This window comes from Artemia sp. Qi Xiang Cuo, chromosome 7 (genome assembly GCF_049724085.1).
Source record: "Artemia sp. Qi Xiang Cuo chromosome 7, ASM4972408v1, whole genome shotgun sequence".
Lineage (NCBI taxonomy): Eukaryota > Metazoa > Arthropoda > Branchiopoda > Anostraca > Artemiidae > Artemia > Artemia sp. Qi Xiang Cuo.
The window spans coordinates 81,202,621-81,229,124 of record NC_142800.1 but is presented as its reverse complement, the minus strand read 5'-3'; the positions used below and the strand labels follow the sequence as shown (position 1 = coordinate 81,229,124).

Below are 26,504 nucleotides of genomic sequence, written 5' to 3'. Positions count from 1 at the left end.
AAAATTTATTCTGCGTAAAATCCCTCCCTCCTCTAGTGAAAAATCATTGAGACAATTCCATCCTCGCTGAAAAATCCCCCTGGCACATTCTCTCTACATATAAAACCGAGCAACAAAAGAGAAAGTAAGACAGATAAAAAGAATTCCGTGTATGAATTCTGGAAAATTTCCCCTGAAAAAATTCCTTGCAGTGCGAAATCCCCCCCTCCCCACAGAAAACTCCCCCACCAACAATGTCTGTATATTTCCAAGCAGGGCCGTATCCAGGATTTTTTTTTCGGAGGTGGGGGGCTTACAAAATGTTTTTTTCTTCATGGGAAGGGGGTACAAAGAAACTTTAAAAGACGTAAAAAATGTCTTTATATTCATTTTTATTACTCTTTTATAAGTCAGACAGAAATTTCGGGGATGGGGATTCAATCATTCAATTGAGAGGGAGGATATACCTCCTATATTTTGAAAAATACTTCTTTCACTCAGCAAATAACAAATCTGCTCTCCCTATTTTTATGGTTTTGGGACGCGGTCATCTGTTCATGAGAACATAAGTGAAAAGATTCTGCAAACGAACAGAATCAGACAGCTTTGTATATAGTTAATAACTCCTTTAGTTGGTAAGGGGGGGCATAGATGTCTTATATTCAGAAACAATGTTAAATGGGGAATCCAATCGTAGTGTTCTTCTGTTATTATAGTGTTTGCTTCAGAAGAGGCCGACCACAAAACTCATACCGATGTTTTCAAGTTATTTTTTCTTTTGTCCAATTGATAGCCACATTTTTATTGTGTAACATGTCATCTTTTGATTTAGCGTAACCGATCTAAAAAAAAGGCTTTGGCGACTTGGCCTATTAAAAAAGATTAGATAGAACTCCCATTGAACGTTTTGAAGTTTATTTTCTCTTTTAGCTGAAGTAATAGCCACGCCTTTTGTAATTGTCAAGTTTCAAAACACATCCCCGTAAAACGGTAAACAATTGCCCAACGGAAAATGTTATCACATAATGTAAAAGCAGATGGTCTAGGCGTATATTCAGGATAGGATAACTTAGAACTCTGATACAATCTATTTTTCGAAATAAGATTAAGCCCAGCCTTTATATAATTAAGAATTACCGTTTTTATTATATTCCATCATTGATGCAAATACGTACCCCGCCCCCCCCCCAGCCCAAAAAAGAGTAAATATAATAAAAGGAAATTGGCTTGTCTATATTTGTTTCTTAAGCAAGAAATGAAAAATTGTGACGAAAAACATCAATCATTTTCAAAATAATAGATGAAGCTAAAAAAAAAAACATTCCAGTCGAGACCCCCACCAAAATTTTTGTTCCTAGGGGTGGGGTAGTGGTATCACCACAGTTCTGTTTTTACTACTATTTAAACGGAATTGTTTCTCATTGTTCCTAAAATGTCTTGAGTTTTATCTTTAACCCTCCAGGCCGTACCCAGGATTTTTGTACATACAAACACATACAAACTGTGTTTTTATCCATTTTTGTTGCGTTTTTGCGAGTCAGAAAAACATTTCGGGGGGGGGGGGAGGATCAACCCCCCCCCTCTGGGTACAGCTTAACTCCAGGCCCCTACTTGACGAAGCCTATGCTTCCCGTAAACCTTCGTGGTCTTACTTGTCAATTTTTATTTGATGTATGGTATTCATATAACATAATTTTATAAATGTACACAAGAGTCAGGGTCATATGAGGGCGAGCCTAGGGGCCCCTTGTCCTCACAAGCTCTGAATTTTCCCAAATTTCTGAGCACTTCTTATTAAATTCTCCAATATTTTTTTTTATTTTTAGACCCATTGCCCTCCAAAAGCTCACTGCCTCTCAAAAATATACTTCAACATTTTCAATTTTACTAAGATTCCAATATCATCCTTAGATATTCTGTGCAATAAAGAAAAAAAGGTTTCAAAATTCAATTGCAAATTCCTGGATCAAAAGCTACCGCTTTTTAGCCCCCTTCAACCATCAACTCAAAACTGGGTTGTGTATATGATGAATATACAAATAACTTTGATTTTCCATACCTGATTGGAGAAACTGCAAATTCAGTTATTATTTTTATTGTCTTCGTAATCAGCAATTTCTTTCGTGTCCCGTATCAAGAAAATTAACCAATCAGAATTTCTCAATTTCCTCTTCCGCGCATCAAAGGCTCTCCTCTTGCGCCAGGAAACACGTGTTTTTAAGTCGTTTCAATCAGTTCTTTCCAGAATTTCCACCAAATAACATAAACGAGGGAATGTACGCATAGTTCAAGAGATGTCTACTTCATGCTTAGTTCCAAATTTTCAGTTTCCAAAACTGAATATGTACGGTACCCCTAGTGAAGCTTACCACGCTTGTGATTTTAGTTGTGCTGTAAATCAGCACAGATCTTGCTTTCCAGCCTGCAATAAGGATACACATTCAGTTCCTAATTCAACAAATTATGGATATAGGGATTGTTTACCAACGGATATACGCTATTTATTACAACAAGAGAAGCAACTGTGTGAAGTAAGGAGAAAAAGTGTTAAAAGGAAAGTGGATGATGGGAGCACACAAAAGGCAAGGCCGTTAGCTATAGACCCATCAAAAGACTATACAAAATCATTATCTGTTGACTGCAGTGTTGAATATGACTTACCGAGAATTATTCGGCCCCCTCCAAATGCTGAACCTCTTTTGAAAATAGCCCCTCGAGCTGTGATTTCAAATACACAAAGGGGCTATACCAATTATATGCCAATGAAAAGTGATTTATATGATTACAATCGTGTTACGAGGTCAATGGCACAGAGGATGGTTTTAGTGCCAACTAATCAAGTGGATCTTAGTCGGGGGCAAAGGGAGCTGAAAAGAGCCTCAAAGAGACAGACGACTGTGATTCAGGCCCCCAAGCCCCAAATTCCAGTTCCTCCTATTTGGCAAACGGATAACCATCTGCCCACTAATCCAAGGAGCTTAAAAGGTTTGTATAGCCTTGGCTAGCCTATTAAAAATCAACAATCTTAAATACAGCACCTAGTGTTATGTATAGTAGAAATCTTTGGTAAAATTCTACTTTAGCTACTTATGGCTATCATGGAAAAGGGTTAGGTTAGGAAAATGGAACTTTCAGGGATGGGTTTACATGCTAAAGTATGTCCCGGGAAGGTTCTCCCTTTAAAGGGTCCTGAAATTTGCCTACATGACAGATATCTATTGAAATTTTCACAAAACAACATTTTACCTTAATTTTCAGTTAACAGTTTTTTCTCTCTGGCTTTGGTAAAGTTCTACGAAATCATATTATTGAGTTAGGACTAAAGTGAATACACCATTCGATGCCTTTTTTATGCTGATTACGAATATAATAAGCATTTCTATCGGAAATTAATTTCAGCCCCCCCCCCTAGATAGGCGATACCTAACATAACCCGGAATGGGCATATATAGGGGGGGGCCTGAAATTCAATTACGATAGAAATGATTATTATATTTATAATCAGCAAAAAAAAGGCATCGAATGGTGTATTCACTTTAGTCCTAACTCAGTAATATGATTTCGTAGCACTTTACCCTGGCTTTAATTCTGAAAATGCAATTCCTGTTATTTGAGCAGAATTTTAGGTACTTGTGCATTATATCCACTCTTTTATATAGGCCTACTGATAGTTTGGTTAATGCTAATGAAATAACATAAAATAGGATGAATATAGAATAGTTTAGACACAGATTTGGGCTATATATTTGCACATTAGGGGGTGGGGTGGGGGCAAAGCATAGCATATATTAAATACGTAACTTAAAATAGGTACCTTCCCCCCCCCCAAAAAAAAAAAAAAAAAAAACAAAAACAACACTTTAAATATCGTGTACGCAATTAAAACCACGCTATACATCTACAGCAGTGTGTTGAATCATCCCGTAAAACGGGTTTGTTCAAAGCGTCTTGAGTTTGAGATATAAAAGAGTGAGTATAATGCACAAGTACCGAATTTTAAGCCAAATCAATGTTATTTTTCAAAATTAAGGAAATATATTTGCATATCTTTAAAAAAAACCTTATAAATTGGGATTGAGCAAAGTTGTGAAGCTGAAAAAAATTTTGTTGTTCTTATTTTTGCAAGGTTTCAATTTTATAACACACAGCTTTTTAAAGGTCAGGACCCTCTAAGTATATCTTTTGGGGAAACAGGGTAGGGTAAATATTTAAAGCTTGACCACTTTTGAAGGAAACATGCTAAACAAATAAAGGCAGTACTGATATTAACAGACCATTGGGGTTATTGAGAAGGAGACACGTTAAGAAGACAGTTCTTGTTTCACAATATACTGACAAATTGTAGTAAACACATTTTGAAGCCGTTTCCATAATACTTTTCCCCCATCGCCCCTAATGTGCAATTACATAGCCTAAATTATATTTCCCATGCATTTTGTCATATCACTGTTGTTTCAATTAAATACCCGTAAATCGAATCAACGCTGGTGAAATCAAGAACCTTAAAAATAATGGACGTTTTGCCCATATGGCCTGATCGAACAGCTTAGAATTAGAGAGAAATAGGCCTGAGTCCTTCACAATCACATTTTTGAATTTGGACAAAGACCCATAGGCTATTTTTAATATGGATTCGATTTTCTAATATACTAAGTACTAATGTTTTCCGTATGATATGCCAGTTCCTACGTTTGCTCAAAAGTTCGCCCCCTCCTCCCAAGAAATTGTGCTCGAGTGTCTGGACACAGCTGTTTGGGAGTGACTCCCCCCCTATTAGTTTCTACCTACCCTAATGTAGGCCAACTCTGACCTGCCTAAACTCAAAAGTAAGGGACAGCAGCCTACAATGCTGTCAATTTTGTGTGGGGGCTGGGATTTTTGGTCCCAGCCCAAAATTTTCTAAAATGTGTTTTTCGGAGTATTATCATAGAACATGCCCTTTTTTGGCATTTTCATTGAAAAAGGACAAATTTGCCCTTCCCCTAAATTTTTGCGAATTAACACGACTGGTAGTGTGTATACAGTATATATGCCACAGGCTTTATTTTCAGATTCTTCCCCTACGCTGGGGACCTTTGGATTTTTCGAATTTTTATTGTGTGCCACAACATAGCATGTAGGTATGTTGATAGAAAGCCAAAAATTAAAGCATGATTCCTTGTTCTAATCATAGGTCTTTTTTCTCTTTTCCGCCAACACATTTGACTGCGTAATATTTTTGGTGGGGTACGTAGGCTATTGCAAAAGAAAACATTGTTTTGTTTGCGGAGTTTAAAGTTCATCAAGATATGTTATTTTGATATTTTTTTTTTTTTTATCCATTAGAAAATAAAACTAAATCCAAGTGAATCAGTTTTCCGATAAAACGGTTAAATCAATTCTATAGTCCAATCACACTAATTTGTGATATAGGATTTATCATTGTTGTACTTGTTTCAGAAAAAAAATGAATGTGCAATAATACCTATTCAATTAATTAAGGTTTTTGACTAAGATGCGGGTTACAGGATTACAGCCAAAATTTGGGACTGAAAAAATCAATCGCGTGTTTGTTATCTGTTTGGTTTGTTTGGCTTTTAATACGCTTATATATGGATCTAATTAAGTTTTGCTTTATAATCGTAATAATTATTTGAGTGGAATTTTTGAGGACTTTGCATTTATGAGAAATTCAATTACAGGTAACACGTTTCGTCACAGAAGCGCAAATTAGCCCCCCCCCCCAAAAAAAAAAGGGAAAAACAATAACAAGAAACAAGTCTTGAGTATTTTTATTGGAAAAAGAAAATAAATTACCTCTTACATTTTTTTTTTAAATCCTTGCCTCCCTACATTTTCGTTAGTGTCCTCTGTTTCCTCATGATTTATGTACCATACTCCAGTTACATAAGCATTCATAATTCTTGAACTCCTGTGACAACCAAATTAAATGAAGTCAAATCAGAAAGCTAATGACATAGCTCTATGAATATTAAAATCGTACCGTATTCTAATATTTTGGATTCATTTGTTTTAGTGGCCTTTTGGAATCTGATAGGCTCTGAACCACTGTAGATTGTGTATTCTGCCTACTGTGCTCTGAACGCGGATCAATTTCATGCATATCAAATTGTAAAGTTAGTTGTTGTTTTTTTTTGTAAGGAAAATCAGAATGTAATAGAAAATCAGTAAGATATAAAAAGAAAGTAAGGTAAAGTAAATTTTCAGTAAAACTTCAAAATGTTTTTTCTAATGTCTAATTTATACCATTAACCTCAAAATGATGTGAGCAAGGGCGCAAGGATGTTTTTTAATTACAAAAGGGATTTTTTTCAATTTTTCTTTTTCGACGATCCCAAAAAGAGTATTTTTTTTAAATCCTAAGAGCGGGCAATTGCCCCTGGATGCGAGGCATTTCCCACCAAGTAAATTTTAGAAAAGGCGTCAAAGATGCTATAGTCTCGTTATTATGCAGTATTAAACGTACTATTTAAGCATTTATGAAACTGTCCCCTTTCATATTTCCCCATAAAGAGTTCTGCCCAAAGAAGAATTGAGGTTTTTTTCTCTGATTTCATGGTAGAACATGTTGCTTTAATTCATTGGCTTACGTCTGTGACGTATTTTCTAAAATCAAGCACACTTTTCTTCATTTCCGGGGACAGGTTTTCTAGCCTGTTTTAGCCAGTAAAAAATCGTTATGTTCCAATGTTTACACTTTGTCAAGTTTCATGAAGGACGGGGGTAGAGCAAGTTTCATGAAGGACGGGGGTAGAGACGTACATGGAGGGGGGGGGGGCGGGGTCAAAAGCCAAAAGTGTACTTCTCCGAGCATTTTATGTTGCACGATGTTTGCGAAGATCGATATTTAATGGTAGAAAAAATAGTTCAATCTTTCTAAAATGTGAAAAGTTTCTGCCCCATTTCCCTCGAGTGTCTATCTATACATTCTTTGCCTTTGCACAGAATAGATTTCTCTTTGTTCTGGCAATATCTAACATCTCATTCATTATCATTTAATCATCAAGTTTCCTGTATTCAAGAGCAGACCTACAAAATTGACTGGAGCAAGGGATGTGAGCGTTTATTTTCTATTCGTTCTGGCAAGCGTTTTTCATTGCCCTGTGGGAGTCTTTCAAATTAATGGAGAAAAAGCACGTATGGTAGTTCCTTTGTTCCTGAGCTTGCTCTCAGTCTTAGATAAAGAAAGGGCAAATGAACCATATCTGGGGGAACGTTCGATTCGAGGGGGAGTGGGATGTCATTCGTCAAGGGGGCTCACTGAGCAGAAGCAGGTGGCGCCTCGGCTGGAACTTATCACTAAAGGTTAAAGTGTTCAGGTTTCAATTCTTATGAAGGGTTCCATTGGGTTAATTAGATATCCTTATCCGAGCTGTCTTACGTTATCGAAATTCACTAGAATGAGATGGAAGGGGCTTAAATCGAGTTGAGTTCAGCTTAAGAAAAGTGACTCACTTTTTTCATTCCGAATCTGTTTGATGGGCGAATTATTCAAGATATATAGGTAATTAGTAAGAGCGTGTTGAGGTTGTGCAAGGGACATGCTAAAACGCCCCCCTCCCCTTCCCGTTTCTCCCCTACCTTGAGAGTTGTAATATCATATTCATTGAAATTCATGCTTATTTATTTAATATTATATAATGCTTGTATATGGCACTACTATGTGTTTTTTACTCCCCTCTCCTCTTTGCATTTTAAAGCTTGCGCACAGAAAATTCCACTCCTGCTGTTTTTTTTTGTTTTCCCCTCCTCACACCAAACATAAAATCATGTGCATATGTCTACAGTTCAGTACCTAAGGGCTATCTAGAAATTTCGAATTTTACAAAAAAGGGTCTGTCTTAGGATTTCTCTAGGACTGAAATAAGAGATATTAGACCTATGAGCTTACCTTCCTACACGGGGAGGTAAAAATTCCCTCGAGGGTCTCATATAATTTAGAAGCACGTTGAACTTGGATGAAAATCCACCTCTTTGGGTCTCATTTGGGATATCAGATACAGGCACTTAATCACATGATCCAAGATTTCTAATAGTTTTTCTGCGTACTTAGTCAATTACACCCCCTCCTACTTACAGAAACATGTTTTCATGTATTTCGGGAGGGGTCGCTACAGAATATGTCTATTTTAGTTATGTGAAAAGTAAGTGTGTATCTGTGTGTTTTCGCATGCGAAGAGCGAGTTTTGAACTTCGTAAGCCCCCACCTCTCTCCCCTGATACGGCTGACGTGTATTTATGGGAATGGACTTACGAATTTATGATAGCCTATTATTATCTATTCACATGGCTTTTTGAAGAAGTGAATTCCTTTTCAATATAATTACAATTTCAAGCCCGTTCCTTCTCGGGGCATGACTCCGGGTATTTAATTGCGCCTTCTCCGATTTTTCAAGTAGTACCTTGGGTAGAACAAATTTTAATCCTCTTGTTAACCAACATTTATTTCAGTCACGCAACGCTAAGTTGAGGAACAGCACAAATCAAAATTCAACTGAGTCATTACCAGTCTCTGTCTAAAAGTCACAGTTGTGCACGAAATGCCTTGAATGGGAATTACGATTCGTGCGACTTTAAAGGCATAGAAAACAACTTCCTACCTTAAAATGTAAATGAGCTTGATGAGATAATGACTAGTAGGTGGTTATCAAAAACAATTTAGGGACACGTTTGGCTTTGGTATTATGCATGGTTAAATTGAGCAATACGCCGAGGAATTGATACACCGGCCTTTTGTCTGTTCACCTGAACTGTCTGAATCCCCCCTCCATCTAGAAAAATATATTAGAAAGCAGATATGAGTGCCAGTAGCATTGAACCGTTAAGGAAATAGTCTCTTGTAGCCTACCCCGCATAACCCACGCCCCTAACTCCTCAACATGAGCTTTTCTGAAGTAATTGGGGTTTAACTTTCAAAATATCCAGTAGTCATCACGCTGGGCTTTGGCACTAATTTTTATTTAGATCATAAAAATTAGTATAACATTTTATTGTTGCATTATAATTATAAATCTAACTATAAAATGATCATAAAGTTATGAATAAAAATTAAATAATTTATTCAATAATAATTGAATTTTTCAATAACTTAATAATTTGTAATTGAAGTTTTCTTGTATGTCCTATGGAGTCTGCTTTGGCGGGGGGGGTAAATTTATTAATGTAAAATGTATTCCTATTTATTGATAAAACCTAGCTTGTAACTTTCCCAGTGCAAATGGGGTGTTATCTTACATCTGGCGTAAGCCTTACTCTATCATTGTTTGTTCTTATGAAGCAAATTTATGGTTTTATAGTATATGTAAGTGTAATTTTGGTTAAACCAGATGGTTATAGTGAAACGATTTTACCAGGAAATGGCATTATAGACTCATATCCGTTAATTCTACCCACTCATGGTCCTAATAATTGATTCATTGCTTTATGGGACAGAAAGATTGGAACACGGGTTATTGAATAAATATTTACTTATTTGCCTGTTAAGACCAAATATTTGTAGAACATCAAATTATTAAAGGGGCTTTAAAGATAAGGTGAATCTAAAGCTGTATAACTAGCCCATGTCAAGATAATACTTTGTTTGCTTGGTAGATATACCGTTAGAAGTTTTTCAAATCTGGGGTATCCAGGGATATAATTTACTTTTCAAAATAGCTCTTGAAGCGAAATTTTATTTTTATTTTGAAGCTTAATATCATTTAATTTCGCCATTGACTTTTTTCTGTCTGATGCCCCCGGAAACACGCTAGGTGTACCCCTGTCATATTTCGACCAGGGAGACTAGATGGATCCAAATACAGTCAGTGGTGGATCCAGGGGGAGGGGTCCCTAACGTAGTCTAAAGTAGTGTAATTTACTTAATTAAGGCAAGTTTGATTTAATTAAACTTGCTGCTAGCGTAAGTTCATAGGATCAACCTATTTTGCCCCCCCCCCCCCCAAAAAAAAAAAATCCTGGATTCGCCCTTGAATACAGCACCGGTCACGCCCCCCGGAAGACGTGTGAACATATTAGGGTATATCAACCAGGCACATCCGAAGAATATGTTTTCAGCGGAAGGGAACAATTTAAAAATTCAGGGTAAGGGGAAAGGCCAGTGGCTCCCACTTACATTTTTTGAAGCAAGATTGCCCGCGATGATTTGATTCCACCTATAGCCTACTTCAAGTTACATTTGTCTATAGTTACGTACCCTTTGCGATAGACGTAGCTACATGATGTTCGCCTTTCAGATTTGATGGACCTAAAATAGTCTTCATGGCTACCCCCTCCCAACCAAAATATCGGATAAGGTCGTGGTGTCGGCAAAATAAAGCATGAAATATTCCATGTCGAAATGGTAAATAAACAGGATCTGTCTGGGGTGTGTGCTAGTAATAACAGATGCCGTAATACAAACTTCCTTTGTTGATAAGTTTACGTGTGGGAAAAACGAAACTAAAGTTGAAAACTCTCCGGGAAGTAATTGCAGACTTTGCTAACAAACGCTGTTAAACTTAATTGAGCAGAACCAGGCATTCTTAATTGGTTTTCAGCCCTGGCAATTGTCTGAAAGCATTTGCACCATGTCACTTTAACCTAATTGATGTTGGTCTTTAGCTGTACCTACCATACCCTTGGAAATCAGTTAGACAGACAAGATTTTTTGTTTTTGAAGAATGTTGGAATTATGCGTAAAAAAGGGCTTAAGATACATAGGTACTTGTCGGTTATTCGAAACACATTAAGAATTACGCTTAGGCTACATCTCAGAAAACCGGTTTCATAGCTACAAAAACAAGTGATGGATGATACAACGCATTGAACTTTTATAATTTGGGCTATATATTTGGACATTAGGTTAAGTTATGTTTCATATTTGGAACTGAAAGAAAATGTAAATGAAAGGAAAATGTATTATCTTCAAATTGTTCTAGAATTCAACCTAATATCGAGCACAGAATAAAGTAATTTTACTTCGTTCACTTAATACTGGGGTAGGGTTTAATCATTTTGCCGAAAATGAAAGATGGTCATTGTAGGGTATTCAACCGGTATCTAAACCAATTTCAAACCAATCACTTTCTGACAAAAATCCTTAAGCGATTGCCCAAAAGCATATTGGGATAGGCCATCATCCAGCCCATTGCAATTTTCCTCGAGTCATTTTCTCAACTAACAATTTTTCATGATTGATTAAAGCCTCCTGGGCTGTCTTAAAAGGGTTTGCTATTTGAATAATTTCGTGATACATTCTGAAAATGGGTAGGGACAAAACTATTCTTTAGTTTTGTCTATTAAAAGTCAGGGGTAGCATATTCCATCAATTTCATAACGACATATATATATATATATATATATATATATATATATATATATATATATATATATATATATATATATATATATATATATATATATATATATATATATATATATATATATATATATATATATATATATATATATATATATATATATATATATATATATATATATATATATATATATATATATATATATATATATATACATACATAGGTTTACCTGCAGCCTCTGTCCTCTTGAAAAAAATTGAAATTTTTCCCCTGCTCAAGAAAACTGGAAATATATCTATGTTGCATGCTACTACTTCGTCCCAGACGTCCGAATTGCTTTTTCAGGTTTTCTTAGTAGAAAGGAGAATATATACATCCTGAGAAAGGAAAATCAATAAATTCAAGCCGTTCCTATAGAAAAAGTTGCTTTGATAACACAAAGTAAATACATTTTTTAAATATGGCAAGGAAAAACTGAGACCTTAATTCTTTTGATTTACTGCCAATAAAATCTTGAACAGTATTTAATTAGGATCGACAGCTCTACATCAGTTAATGTATGATATTAAAGGTTTTGAAAGTCTGATAAAACAAGACGGGCCTATTTGATACACATCCCCTTCGTGATCGCCCTTTTTTACCCCCCCCTCCACTGCTCAAAAAACCCAGTCGTATTACGATTCTCTTCAAATTATATTTTTGGTTAATTTATGTGACAAGATTTTCATGGCTTGTAAATTTTCAACATACCCCTAATCTTGATTTCGTTTTTTTTTTTTTTTCATGTCTTACAAACTTCACTTTTCGGGAAAAAAAAAAAATATTTTCGAGTTATAGGTTTCCCCTACTATTCTTCATCTCGGACAACCTGTAGCGTATTAACCTAGTTTGGAATGAGGCCATAAACTTCGATCAAACAGTTCATGGTAACGAACTGTAAATAAGGACCGGCCCGGCTCAATAGTAACCGAAACTCTAAAAAAAAGAATTTTGATACCAATAGATACATCAAAAGAGTCAGATTTTTATGGTGGTTTCAAATATTTAAGTTTTATCAATTTTAGTCTTTCCCATCAAAAGTTAAGTCCCTGAGAAAATTTGCTTTATTGTCGAAAAAAGGGGGCAACCCCCTAAAAGTCATAGAACCTAAATGAAAATCACATCATCAAATTCAGCGTGTCAGAGAACCCTAGTATAGAAATTTTAACCTCCTGTCTGCAAAATGTGGAATTTTGTATTTTTTGCCAGAAGAAAGATCACGGATGCGTGTTTATTTGTTTTTTTCCCATGGGTGATCGGCCCAGCGGTCCTAGAATATCGCCGGAGGGCTCATTCGAACAGAAATTGAATGTTCTAGTGCCCTTTTTAAGTGACCAAAAAAAATGGAGGTTAACTCGGCCCCCTCCCACACTCATTTTTTCCCAAAGTCACCCGATCAAAATTTTGATTTTGGCATTTTCTTCGAATTGGTCGAAAAATACGATAACTGTATCTTTAATGATGACTGAATCTAACATAGTTCTTGAAAGACGGGGTAAAAGCTTTGAACTTTGGCCATTGTTTATATATGGTATTGGTTGTTGGGAAGTATATAGACGTTTTCAGGGGGGATTTTTTCTGGTAATGGGGGTGGATGGGGGGTTACGTGGGAGGATCTTATGGAGGAAGTTTTCAGGGAGGAACGGACATTGCTATGAAGGGGGCGCCGGATTTCCCAGCATTATCTAAAAAAAAGATCAGAAATTAAATAAAAAACACAAGTTTTCAACGTCAAAACTTAAAACGGGCAGAAACTAATGCATATATGATTGGTTCGCCCCCTAGTCAATACCTCGCTCTTTACGCTAAAGTGTTTTTAGTACTTTCATAAGAGCTATTTATTCTAATTAACGGCATTTGTGATTAGGGGTCATTCTTAAAGAATTGGAAAAAAAATTTGAACTTTAGCGTAAAGAGCGAGGTAATGACTAGGGGTCGAACACCCCTAACATACGTAATAAAAATATACGAATTTAGAAGTTTGTTATGTAAGTTAATTCGTAAGTTACGTGTATTTATTACTAATAAAAACGTTCGTAAAAAAAATTAAACAAATTTTGAGAAAGCCATTTAGCCAAAAATAGGTAAAATTAATATACAAATTTCGTGTTAATTATTCATGTAAGGTGAGCCAAAATCAAAACCTGCATTAATTCAAAAACGTTCGGAAATTAAATAAAAATAAACAAGTTTTTTGAACTAAAAATAAGGAGCGACATTAAAACTTAAAACAAACAGAAATTATTCCGTACATGAAAGGGGTTGTCCCCTCCTGATTGCCTCGCTCTTTATGCTAAAATTAGACTCTTTCTCACAAATGTATTTTTTAAAACAATAAGCGCCCTCTTTTGACCCCCCCCCCCCTCTGCTCAAAAAACCCAGTCGTATTACGATTTTGATTAAATCATATTTTTGGTAAATTTATGTGACAAGATTTCCATGGCTTGTAAATTTTCAACATACCCCTAATCATGTCTTAACATACCCCTCAACATACCCCTAATCATTTTTTCATGTCTTACAAACTTCACTTTTGGGGTAAAAAATATCTTTTAGAGTTTGGGTTTCCCCTAATATTCTTCATCCCGGACAACCTGTATTAACCTAGTTTGGAATGATGCCAAAAACTTCGATATCTTCAAGAAAGTTAAGTCCTGAATCACGTTTGCAGGGTCACGAACCGACTGTACAAAAATAACATTAAAATACCATTAAACTAAGAAAATTGATTTTGAAAAGGATGAAAATTGTAAGCTTTTTATGCGACGTGACATTTACATGAAAAAAAAAATTGTCTTTCAAAGTATACAATTATTCGCAAAGGAAGCGTTTTCAATGCAAGCAAGTACAAATTGTATAGTTTTATGTGCTGGATCGGGGGACGTTATTTATCCAGGCTAATATATGAGCCGGGATCAAAAAAGTCATGGCTATTTTTAGGTTCAAGACAGTAAAACACATGCTAAGTGCAGGACGCATCATCCGAAAGAGAAAGACCAGGATTTTCTCCAACCCTTACCGAGGCTTTTTTTTGGGTGGGAGTAATTTCGAAACAAGAGTATAAATGGACGAACTAGATAGATAGATATATAGATGGATAAATTTATTCTCCATATATCAGTAAAATAATTACATAACAATCTACAAATCCCCACAAAGGCTCCATGTCTACTTTGGACTCCAACTACATATGGAATGTAAGAAATTGAAGGACAAATCATAAAAAATTCAAGATCTTGCTGGGAATGGTGGTGGACCAAAGGCTCGTTATGAAGATGGAGACACAATTTTGTGCGCCTTTACAACGGAGAGTACGTAACCCCTTAAATATACTGAATTATGAACATATTTAACTTCTAAATGCGCAATTTTCGAACTTTATTTGCAATTGATGTCACATGTAATCGTTAAATGACTTCATAATTCACATTGCAAACATGGTAATTTCAAAACCAATACTATTGTAGTTCTGGGGCAACATAAGGTATGTGCCATAGATCAATGATCTCGAAGGTGGCGTTTTTGATAAAACCAATTCATTGAATATTCTGAAACGAAAATTGATAATTTTTGCAAAAAAAAAGTTGAAATTCGCTGAACGAAGGAAGTTCTTGTCACCGAATTCCTATTCCCAGGATTCCAAATCACCAAAACCGGAAGTCTGTTCCGGTTAATTAGAATTGATACTTTCGTAATTTTGTGAAAAATGCTAAATTTTGCTGATAAATTTTTTCCGGGGGTGGTGGGGGGCTACAAAAAAATTATATCCATTTTGTCACGTTTTACGAGTCAGAAAAACATTTCGGGGGGGGGGGGGGGCTCAAACCCCCTAACCTTCCTCCCTGGATATGGCCTAGTACGTCACCATTAAATGCTCTCATGACTTGAGTTCCCATTGTAGAAGCTCAATACAAAAACTCTTAAATAAAAACTTTGTTTTTTGTAAAAGACTTATTTTAAATTTGCTAGAGAAAGGCGGTTGAATGTCACCGTTGAGAAACTGAAAGACATGTCAAACTCCAAAGATAGCATAAATTATCCAAACAAGAAAAAAAAACTTTAGAAATATTATCTCTGGTGAATTACATTTGGACGCTTTTTCATCAACACATAAAAACTAAAGAATTGATGACACAAAAAGATAATCATCGTACCATGACATCTTTTCGAAATAATTATCTTTTCCCAATACTAGAAATGTTTGTTAAGCTGTTTTCCATTCAAAGGGCAGATTGCCGTCTGTAATTACTTGGACAGTTTTGTTAGTTGACTTTGTTTCAACGGAAATGCTCCGACAAAGATGAAAAAGACAGGATTTCAGACCATCTGCGTCTGGCGTCGCTAGGGACCGGAAAATGGTCCATTTACGCTCTCCTCGTATCCTTTCTTAACTGAGGAACCGAAAAGCGGATTAGGAGGGGTTTCTTTGTCTTTTATCGCAGAAAGTTGATTACTCTCGGCGCAGGGGTTGCCGAATGGCTGTCCAAAAACGTTAAAGGACCCTTCGCGTTGCAAACGTAAAGTATGTCTGACTGAAAGTAAATTTCTCTGGTTTTCTTCGAAAACGCAGGAATTGATTTTAAATATACCTTTAAAAAAGAAATAGTATCCACTGTTAAAAGTAAAAGCAGGGTCAAAGGAGGAAATAAAAGCCCGACAGGGATCAAACGGCTCTTCTTTGAAGTGTTTTTTTTTTTGCTTTGAAACCTAGAATTAATGGTGAAGTTCATTAAGTTCAACCCTGGTGTCTTTTGACTGGCTTCTCGTGTTTTAAAACCACGAGTTGGTGGGAGGGTAGGCTACACTTGATATATTACTGACACCTGGCTCTATCTATTGCCCATTTATTTACATTTAATCCAATCAGGCCTTTTTTCACGATTTAGGGCTAAGAGCTAGGAACTAGCGTTACGAGCTCGTAGCTCGTAGGGCTACGAGCTAGGAACTTGGTTTACGAGCTCGTAGCTCGTAGGGCTACGAGCTAGGAACTTGGTTTACGAGCTCGTAGCTCGTAGGGCTACGAGCTAGGAACTTGGTTTACGAGCTCGTAGGGCTACGAGCTAGGTATTAGTATCAGTTCTTCTATTATCTTGAAGTATCAGGCATTTTTTTATCCTAAAAACCACAATACTAAATGTTATTTCTGCAAATTAGAGATTTTCGATTTGGAGTCTTTTGATTTGCAATAAGTATGAGCTTTTGGGTCATAGATGTTCGTTATAGAAGCTCAGCAGAAAAATTATTAAATGTATTTGGCTTAATTCCTGAGTTTTCTAAGGTGTTGCTCACTCTCAGCTACCTGGAGTACATATCAGATTCCTAGTTGTACAACACAGTTTTCAGTATAATGAAGTTTAGCATTGATTTGAAATTAGCTGCGCCAAAAGATCCCTAAATAACAAGGGCGGATCCAGGATTTGTTTTCGGGGGGGGGGGGTTTACTAATTTTTGACTTTTTCGGGGGGGGGGGGTTACTAATTTTTGACTCAGTTTTCGACTAATTATACTGATTTTTACCTAGATTTTACAAATTTTTGACTCTGTCAAAAATTTCGGGGGGGGGGGGTTCCAACCAGGTAACCCCCCCCCCTGGATACGGCCTTGCTAAATAGCCCCATTTTTCTAATAATTTTGAGCATTTGATATGGATTGAATGTGTCTGAAAATTATTGCTAAATATGTATCAAACAGTTTGTGGTAACGAACTGTAAGTAAGGAGCGACCCGCTCAATAGTAACCGAAACTCTAAAGAACGGAATTTTGATACCAATAGATACATCAGAAGAATCAGATTCTAATGTTGATTTTAAATATATAAGTTTCATTTAGTCTTACCCATCAAAAGTTACGGGCCTGAGAAAATTTGATTTATTTTCGAAAAAAGGGGAAACAACCCCTAAAAGTCATTGCTTTAATAAAAAATCACACTATCAGATTCAGCGTATCAGATTCAGAACTCTTCTATAGAGGTTTCAAGTTCCTATCTGTAAAAATGTGGAATTTTGTATTTTTTGCCAGAAGAAAGATCACGGATGCGTGTTTATTTGTTTGTTTGTTTTTTTTTCCCAGGGGTGATCGTATCGATCCAGTAGTCCTAGAATATCGTGAGAGGGCTCATTCGAACGGAAATTAAAAGTTCTAGTGCCCTTTTTAAGTGACCAATAAATTGGAGGGCAACTTGGCCCCCTCCCACGCTCATTTTTTCCCGAAGTCACCCAATCAAAATTGTGAGATAGCCATTTTGTTCAGCATAGTCGAAAACCAAATTAATATGTCTTTGAGGATGACTTAATCCCCCACAGTTCCCAGGGGAAGGGCTGCAAGTTAAAAACTTTGCCCATTTTTGCATATAGTATTGGTTATTGGGAAGTATACAGGCGTTTTCAGGAGGAATTTTTTCTATTGGGGGGGGTCGGAGTCGGGGGTAGGGGGGATGGTCTTTCCATGGAGGATATTTCCTTGGAGGAAGGGAAATTTCTGTGAAGGGAACGCCAGATTTCCCAGCATTATTTAAAATATATTTGAAAGTAAGGAGCAACATTAAAACTTAAAACTAACAGAAATTATTGCGTATACGAGGGGTTCTCCCCCTAGTCAATACCTCGCTCCTTACGCTAAAGTTTTTTTTGTACTTTCAAAAGAGCTATCTATTCTAATTAACCGCCCTTTGTGATTCAGGGGTTTGTGATTCGAACAAGATTATAACTTTAGCGTAAAGAGCGAGGTATTGACTAGGGAGCGAACTCCCTAATATACGTAATAAAAACATACGAATATAGAAATTCGTTACGTAAGTTAATTCGTAAGTTACGTCAGAACAAAATTTCGAGAAAGCCAATTAGCCAAAAAAAGGAAAATTAATATGCGAAACTCGTTTTAATTATTCATCTACGGTGAACCAAAATCAAAGCTGTATTAATTCAAAAACGTTCAGAAATAAACTATAAAAAAAACATGTTTTTTTTAGCTGAAAGTAAGGAGCGACATTAAAACTTAAAACGAACAGAAATTATTCCATATATGAAAGGGGCTGTCCCCTCCTCAACGCCTCGCTCTTTACCCTAAAGTTTGACTCTGTCTCACAACATTATTTTTTTAAAACAATAAAAAACTTTAGCGTAAGGAACGAGGCGTTGAGGAGGGGACAGCCCCTTTCATATACGGAATAATTTCTGTTCGTTTTAAGTTTTAAAGTCGCTCCTTACTTTCAGTTAAAAAGCACTTGTTTTTTTTTAGTTAATATAGCTAATAGGTGACCCGCTGAAGGGTCGTGTTCTTATCTGAATACATCAGACTGGGGGATTAGTCTTTATCCATCGATCTTAGCTTTGTATTCAGTTGCAAAACTTCGATTGAGTAGACCCGAGAAAATAGTCACGAACCCCTAAAAGTTTCAGTTGATATTCAATGACTGCACATTTATTTGAATGTTAAACTAGTTTTCTCTTATATTATTTGAATATTTTCTTTGGAAGTATTATTTATGCTCTGGTTATGAGGCTTAGCTTTATATTCGAATGGTAGCTATCATGGGCGTAGGCAGCATTTTGTCTAGAGGGGGGGGGGCAGTCAATAGTGTGATTGAGGGCCTTTTATCAACTGCTTTTCCAACCATCTGCTTTTTCAGTCATATCTAATATAAATTTGAAGGTCTAGGGAGGGGGGCGGCTGCCCCCCTCTCTACGCCCATGATAGCTATTCTTTTGGTATTAGTTCAGTGGCGTAGATACACTTTTAAACTATTTGTGAAAGTGTTGGTTGTTTTTAATTGAATTAATCACTAAAAATTAAAATAAAGTTGCTTTTCTTGCTTTAGGAGTTCATAACTCCTTTTAAATATAACGTAAATAATAAGGCACTGGACTTCACAATCCCTACCGGCGGTGCTGAACCCCTGCCGGCGGTGCTGAATGGTGCTGAACAGTATTAATTTTCAGGGACTGTTTTTTGGGGTATTTCGAATGTACCGTTTGATTCAGGGTAATTTGTGCGTCCCCTGCTGGTATCATTTGGGTTTGCAACTTTTCATATTTTGTGCTAAAGGAGTTAAAAAAAATAGTCTTCTAAGGATTGTTTCTGCTTGGAAAGTTTCGCGTGCCAACTGCTATCGCCCATTTTGGACTTAAAACTCCATTTAAATTCACATGAATTGTCTTACATTCTCTTCTACAATTGTCTGTCCGTTATATTTTAGTCTAAAATGGCTATTATATCCAACCTGTAAGTTCAAAGCAATTTAATAAACACTGAACCACGGAGGCAATTTTGACCTCTGAGTTTCATTTTTCTGCACCGGGAGACTTGATTAAACTTCGCAGGGGATCTGGCACTGGAAACACATGAATAGTTCACCTATTGTTCTTGTACATATGCTTTGAAAATTTTCTTTATATCTATTTTGGGAAGCCTGTAGTTCTCTGTTGCTTTTCCACGTCAATTCATTGCAGGTGGGAACCTCATCAACACAATACTTTGCAGAAACTCCTGTATAAATACTCATATTCAATTTCCCGTGGAGGGCTTTTAAGGGGAGGGGGCTTCCTGTTTTAGATAAATTTCGCTTTAAAAACCGTGTCAGGCATGTACTAAGTAGATATTCTGGCCAGTGCCCCTGCATTTGAATATATTTACGTTTTCCCCTCTAATCTTGTATAGTTTCTATTTAAACCACCCGTTTTTTGTGCATAATTGGCATGTACCCCACCTGAAATAGATTCTGAACTGTTGTGTTTAGGCTATAGTTGTTTTCTTTTTGTGGCAGATCACCCTATAAAGCTTATTGGGGGCATATGCACTCATCCCAGGGCCGTATCCAAGAGGGCTTCTGGGTTTCTACCCCGCCCCTGAAATGTTTCTTCGGCTCGGCAAATTAGTCGTAAAATGCGGATTAAAAGAAGGCTTAATCCCCCCACCCCAATCAAAAGGTTCTTGGTAACCCCTATCCCCCTAACAAAAATTTCTGGATGCGACCCTCATTCATTCCCATATGCCTGTTGTTTTTTGTTTTTACTCTGAAATGTGAATTCGACCCAGCCAGGCTTGTGATAGCTATTTTTTAAATAAATGTTATCTTACATCTTTATGAAGGGGGTACACGGGTACATTTTATAAAAAAAAATCCTTGAAGTTTTAATTGGTTGGGTCCTTGGGGCCACCTTATGAAGAGATTTTTAAATAATTGTCTGGTGAACATTCATGGCATCACGGTTTTCCGATACGTGCCTTAAAACCTTTCCAACCTTGTGCACTTATGATGGTTTCAATAAGTCTGAAATTGCTGCCTGCTTTTGTCCTGATTTATAAGCCAATAGAAGGAAAGCCCCCTGAACCGTTCAGAAAAGATTAGATTCCTTATCTTTTTTTCCCTATTCTGACCCCCTATTTAATTCAATTGCTTGCATACAATTTCAACACCCGGTTAGGTATTTGGGGTCGTATAAACCTACTGTTAGGTTTAACCTTTTCTACCCTTCTTGGTGTAATAGCTAGCATAAATCCAATCCCAAAAGTATTCTTAAATGTCTAATTTAAGAATATGCCATAGTTTCTAATGATACCCAGGTATGTTTGTATGACATGGCTATTCCAACATTGCTATTCAATTTGGAATAATAGATAAACCTTTCTTAAAGAAATTTCAGGGGATATAGGAAACCAAAATAATAATAAAAGGAGAAAAAGCTTTAAAATATTCAAATAAGAAAGATTTAGGTATTTGAAAAAAAAAATCTCTTTTCTCGGAATTAGTGTTTATGGGTTTTAGAGGCACGAAAATGGTTACATATTTATTTGCTTCACTATAGTAGATTCGTCAAGAACGATGTTTCCTTTTTTCTCTTTTTGGAATTTCCTTCAAAGATCCCTCCACACAATTATTTTCAATTCCGCCATTTCGCCAAAAACGGGTACGTGGGGACAGAAAGGAATCAGTGGGGTGGGGGGGGGGGTATAAATTTGAAAAAAATGCAAATAGTCAAATTTAGGAGGAAATCGCCCAGGCCTGAAATGTCTCCCTTGTGCACATGCCTGTGTTAGTTGTTAAATTGTAATTAACCTGAAACTTCGATCATCACAGGTTTGAAATAATATTTCAAACCTTATTATTTCTTAAATATATGCTCTTCTTGATTTTCAAATGCAAAAAACGGAGCAGGAGATATAAATAGGAGCCACTCCAAATCAGAAAACGAATTAAGAGGAGAACTGTAAACTCTTTTCTGCAGTGTAACTGCATGGTCTCAAGATCTGCAGTGTTTAGTCAGCAGGGAATGCCATATCGTCAAGGCCGTATCGAGGGGAGGGTTATTGGATTTGCTCCCCCCCTCTCCGAAATTTGGGTCAGACTCGTAAAAACGTAGCAAAACTGCATACGAAAACTTTTCGATGCACTTTTTAATTTTTTAAACTTTTTAAGAGGTTTTGAACTCCTCATGTTGAAAAATGATTCTGAATTTGTCGAAATTTGTCGAAATTTAAAATTTCGATTTTAAAAATTTCGAAATTTAAAATTTCGCAGTGTTTGAACCATGCAGATTAACTGCATGGTTAATCTCTTAACCATAAGAGAGGTTAAGAGATTCCGAGAAAATGCAAATAGTCAAATTTAGGAGGAAATCGCCCAGGCCTGAAATGTCTCCCTTGTGCACATGCCTGTGTTAGTTGTTAAATTGTAATTAACCTGAAACTTCGACTATTTTTAATAGCGGAAGGGGCTTGGCCCCCTCCCCACAAATTATTCCTGTGGATCCATTGCGTCATGCATGAATATATTTCAAGTGCCACACCATGCTACATTACATACATGTGCATGTCAATAGAATGTATAATTTGGCCTAAGGTTCTGGGATAATATAGTTGAGCGAAGTTTCATTAATCAGCAAAACTTGCATGTAGCGCGTAATTACTTTACAATCATTCTCCTCTAGAAGGATAAAAGTAATATTCTTGATAATTATCTAACATGCAATGTATCTTGAATTTTCTAATGAATGTTGAAAGTTTTGAATTTTAAATTTGATATCAAAATTTGATATTATTGAGGGAATTAAAGTAAACTGGATAATGTCTGTTATTATGGAAAGCTTGTCTGTTGATTGTGTTGCTATATTTCTGTATTTATTATACCATAAGATTTTGTGTTCTGAATATATTATGGTGCTGTGAGGTTAATGTGTATACCTTTGCATATGTACTGAAACATTAAAGTATTCTTTAAAGTATTTTAATTTTTAATCGTTCTGAAGCTAGTGACCTGGCGGGAGATGTGTTTTTCAAAATCCAGGGGAGGGGAGGGGCAATTACGTTGTTTTTGCTTTTTTTCTGTTTTTTCAATGAAAATAGCAAAAGAAGATTTTCGAAGGTAGGCTACTTTCTATGACATACCCCCTACCTAATATTATTCTAATATGTTTCTCTGGCGCTCAAACATAATGAAATATACTAAGTAAGTTAAAATATAACACTTTAGAAACTAATTTGGGCTATATATTTGCACATAAGGTGGTGGGGATAAAGTATAGCAGGTCTGCATGCCTAATGTGTTGGGTACAATTATTCTGCATATTATGTAGTAAGAATTGTTTTCTAACTTCACGCTGTCCAAGTACTTTAACCCCCCCCCCTAGTGTGCAAATATGTAGCTCAAATTTTATATTTCCTATCTATTCTGTCACTTCTCTTTGTCTATTCTCATGCTAAACTTAAAGAAAATAACGAAAAAAACTGTTCTATAATGTATCAACGAATGAACAACTTGAGCGGTAGGGGGATTATCGTACAAGTACCTTTATGAAATCTTGGTGGGGGTGGGGCAAATAACCTAGTGCTAGTACAAACTCAGGTGTGCAGGTGCCTATTTTTGAGTTTCACTTGGTCGGTGGTGTAGATTTTTCGAAAATGAAGAAGTTTGTTGTGAAGACAAATAGTAAAATATATTTCAGGGGTGTTCTGCAGCCCCCTTCATAGGATATGAACCTGCACTTGTTATAGGATATGAACCTGCACTCAGTTACGAAATGTTTAGTTTCTCTGTACTTTCATAGATTTGGCCGTAATTTGTATTTGAATCTTAAATATCCCCTATAATAGCCTTATCGTTGCCAATAATTCATCTTGTCAATAATATAGTCAATATTATTTTCAGGGGGGGGGTTTAAAGGTGAAGCGATTCTCGTAGTATTGTTAAAATAGAAACTGTTTTGTGTTTATTGAACGAAATTTATAATTTATAATATGACTTGTTAGTTTTTGACTTGTCACATTAAGGGGATGTCCAGGTTATCCAAAGTGGTTCTTCAATCTGTGAACACCAGGCATGCCCACAAGAGCCTCTTCCGGGGGTAGATAAATTCATCTTAACAACAAATTATTCGAAGTTGCAAAAATGAGGGAAGCCGCTTTCTTTATATTACTGTTATATTGTGTTCTTTTTCCAATTAAAAGTTATAGTTTGTTTATAATAGCCATGTATATAAGCAATAATTATAAACCTAGTTCTAAAGTTTCCATATCGTGGAAGGAGAGCTAAAGGGAGACTGGTATGTGCCTTTCATGAGATAGAATGATTACTACAACCCTATTACGTGTCTCTGGGAGACTGTTAATCAAGGATCAATTTATATTTTCTTTTTATTCTAGATCCTGTGATGCCCTATTCCAACTTTCAAATGGCCGATGCCGCACCTGTGATAGAACGACTGCAACCATGTCAATGCCCCAACTGCACCGCCCAACTGCCACCAACCCGGCTCCCTGTCCCACAGTGGGGCTACCTACCCGGAACGAAGCAGTGGAGCCCCATGCCTGGTACAAGTCCTTCATTTATGATGGACCGACAGACGACAATTTATACCCCTGTTTTGCCAAATTGTGTTTCAGTTAAAGAGAATATGAGTGATTGTGAGCCTACATCTAAGAGACCCCGACCTCATTTGACTTTTAATTACTATGATTCAAACAAGTGGAATTCGTCTATGATTTTGGGCTTTAAGGCCCTCACCACTGCGGCTGTGATGCACTAACTTTTTTTTTTACTAGAATTATTCTAAGAACATATCACTATACTGTTCCTTAAGGCTGTTGTATTTCCAGTTGAAAGATTGTAAAGTTATAAACGTCTAAATATTTGCAAATCTGGTAGGAACATTTAAGAAACTTTTTCTTATAAGCAAAACCTGATCAACAGTTTTTAATAATATTTATCAAAGTTGGTTGTGTCATATTTTGTTTTGTATTTTACATAGAAATATGTATAATTCAATTATGAAGTTTTGTTAGGGAATTTGAGATTTTATGTAAGAAACCTACATATTTTCTCCCCTAAGTGTGACTTTTGAAGTTATTTTCATAAAAAAATTGATTTTCAAAAAAAGCTCGTTATTAAAAAAAAAACTCAGTTGCTTAGGGAGTTAGAATTAGAATGTCGTTTAAAATTTTATTCTTTGACATATTTTTATCTTTTTGAGACAAGATGCAGATTTTTGAGCTCTTCGTGATCCTCCAAGACGCTTCAAGACTAAACTGCTGAAGCTCCGAATTCATGATCATGGTTGCCACCACCGCTGGCCAATGAAAATGTTTAATTACATTTTCTCATGCTTTTCAGACTATTATTTTCTCTAGGACTATTTCTACCCGACACATGTTGAACATAATTTATATTTTCAGTTAGGCCATTTTTTAGCTATTAATGTTGTCTGACCTGAATTGTCTAAGTGTGTGCATATAAGATAACACTCGATTTGTTCATTAATTACGTCTAAACTGTCACATCATTATTAGTTTGTTTAATTATACTTGATCGGTTTATTATATAATTCAAAGCAAAGTAATTATTTGTAAACTGTTGATCAAGTTTGAATGTTTCTCACTTTAATTGGGCATTTGCCGATCATTTGTGAAATATGACAGCCAGTTTTGTGTGGTTTTCTACTGAATCTCAGGATTTAAGGAAAAAACACTGATGGTGGACCTCATCCTGAGGGGTTGAACACCTTTTGAAAAAGGTGTCACAGTGTCAGTGGACTAGTCAGGTTATTCGTAGAATTCTGTGTGATCCACCTTTTTGCCTTAGAGTTTTTTCTTTGCGAATTTTCCAGCATCCTTTTTGTGCGTCTACTTTATGGATTTTCCCCTCTTTTAGACTGTTGTTTTCATTCGTTTTCAGAATAACTTGCACTTTAGTACTAAGTTATTAAGAATATATTGTCAATGGACCTCAGATCTTTTGTTTAAACTAAACAACACAATAAATGTGACATATCTGGCACTGGGAGGGGGGACGGCGCGAGGCTATTATGATTTATCCACAGAGTCACCAAAGATTGAACTTTAAAGCTTGAAGTTGCCACATTGTTTGGCTCAAACGAGCCAAATATTACCTCCTTTTATGGTTACAAGTCTAATGGTTCACATTCTGTTCGTATTTTCCCTATCTGCTTTGGATTTATTTTAATCAACTTATCTTTATTATTTAACTTTATTAACAAAGGTAAGATGGAATGTTCAATTTTTAGCAAATCTAATTTTAACGAATAAAACAAAATGTTGTTTTACGCAGGGATCAGGTTAAAAAAATCAACACCTCACAATTCGCTGTTCGAGCCTAAAAGAGGGCAGGAGCTGTCTTTTACTCTCTCGTTTAAGTTAATTCCTATTAATTCTGAAGTGTTACTGATCCATGTTACCTATAATGACAGATAGAAGAAATTTCAAATCTAAAAGTATATCTGAAAATTAATTGATTATACATAAATGTATTTTATTTTCATTCCTAAAGCATTTATTACGAAAAAGGATTAATTATTTTTTTATGCGCAATGGATTAATTACTTTTTAGATATGCTTTGACGTTGACAATTACATATACTTTGGGTTGTAATTTGTCAGCATTGACAGTCTTTCCTTTGGTCTTGGAATTTGGAAAAAAAAACTTAATTTAAAAAAATGCATCGCCCCTGGGTGCACTTTACATTTTATATCTGGGTCTTTAAATACTGTGATAACTTATATATTTGTGCTTGAGCTCTGTAGTTAAGAATGTGGTTGCTTGAAATAAAAATACTGGTTTATTTAATCTTTCTTTTACCTCTATACACGACATGATAGGATTAAAGGTAAATTGCTATGCTTAGTAAAAAACATATCAACATCAAATTTTGCAGTTGAGCATTCTAGAGAATTCTTCTACTA

General features: G+C 36.0%; 1 protein-coding gene across 1 annotated transcript; it reads left to right on the top strand.

The window, feature by feature from the left end:
• Window positions 1-2,235: 2,235 nt before the first annotated feature.
• Window positions 2,236-26,388, top strand: LOC148950753 (uncharacterized). Its single transcript, XM_089092618.1, has 2 exons — window positions 2,236-2,964; window positions 23,952-26,388. Exons 1-2 carry the CDS (start codon window positions 2,274-2,276, stop codon window positions 24,332-24,334), a joined length of 1,074 nt encoding a protein of 357 aa, XP_088948744.1. The 5' UTR covers window positions 2,236-2,273; the 3' UTR covers window positions 24,335-26,388.
• Window positions 26,389-26,504: the final 116 nt, after the last annotated feature.

What these genes read in the sequence shown, in the direction of transcription:
- LOC148950753 (XM_089092618.1), top strand. Translation starts at nt 2,274, where the DNA reads ATGTCTACTTCATGCTTAGTTCCAAATTTTCAGTTTCCAAAACTGAAT. An exon ending in TAATCCAAGGAGCTTAAAAG is followed by an intron (nt 2,965 to 23,951) that starts GTTTGTATAGCC and finishes TTTTTATTCTAG; the next exon opens with ATCCTGTGATGCCCTATTCC.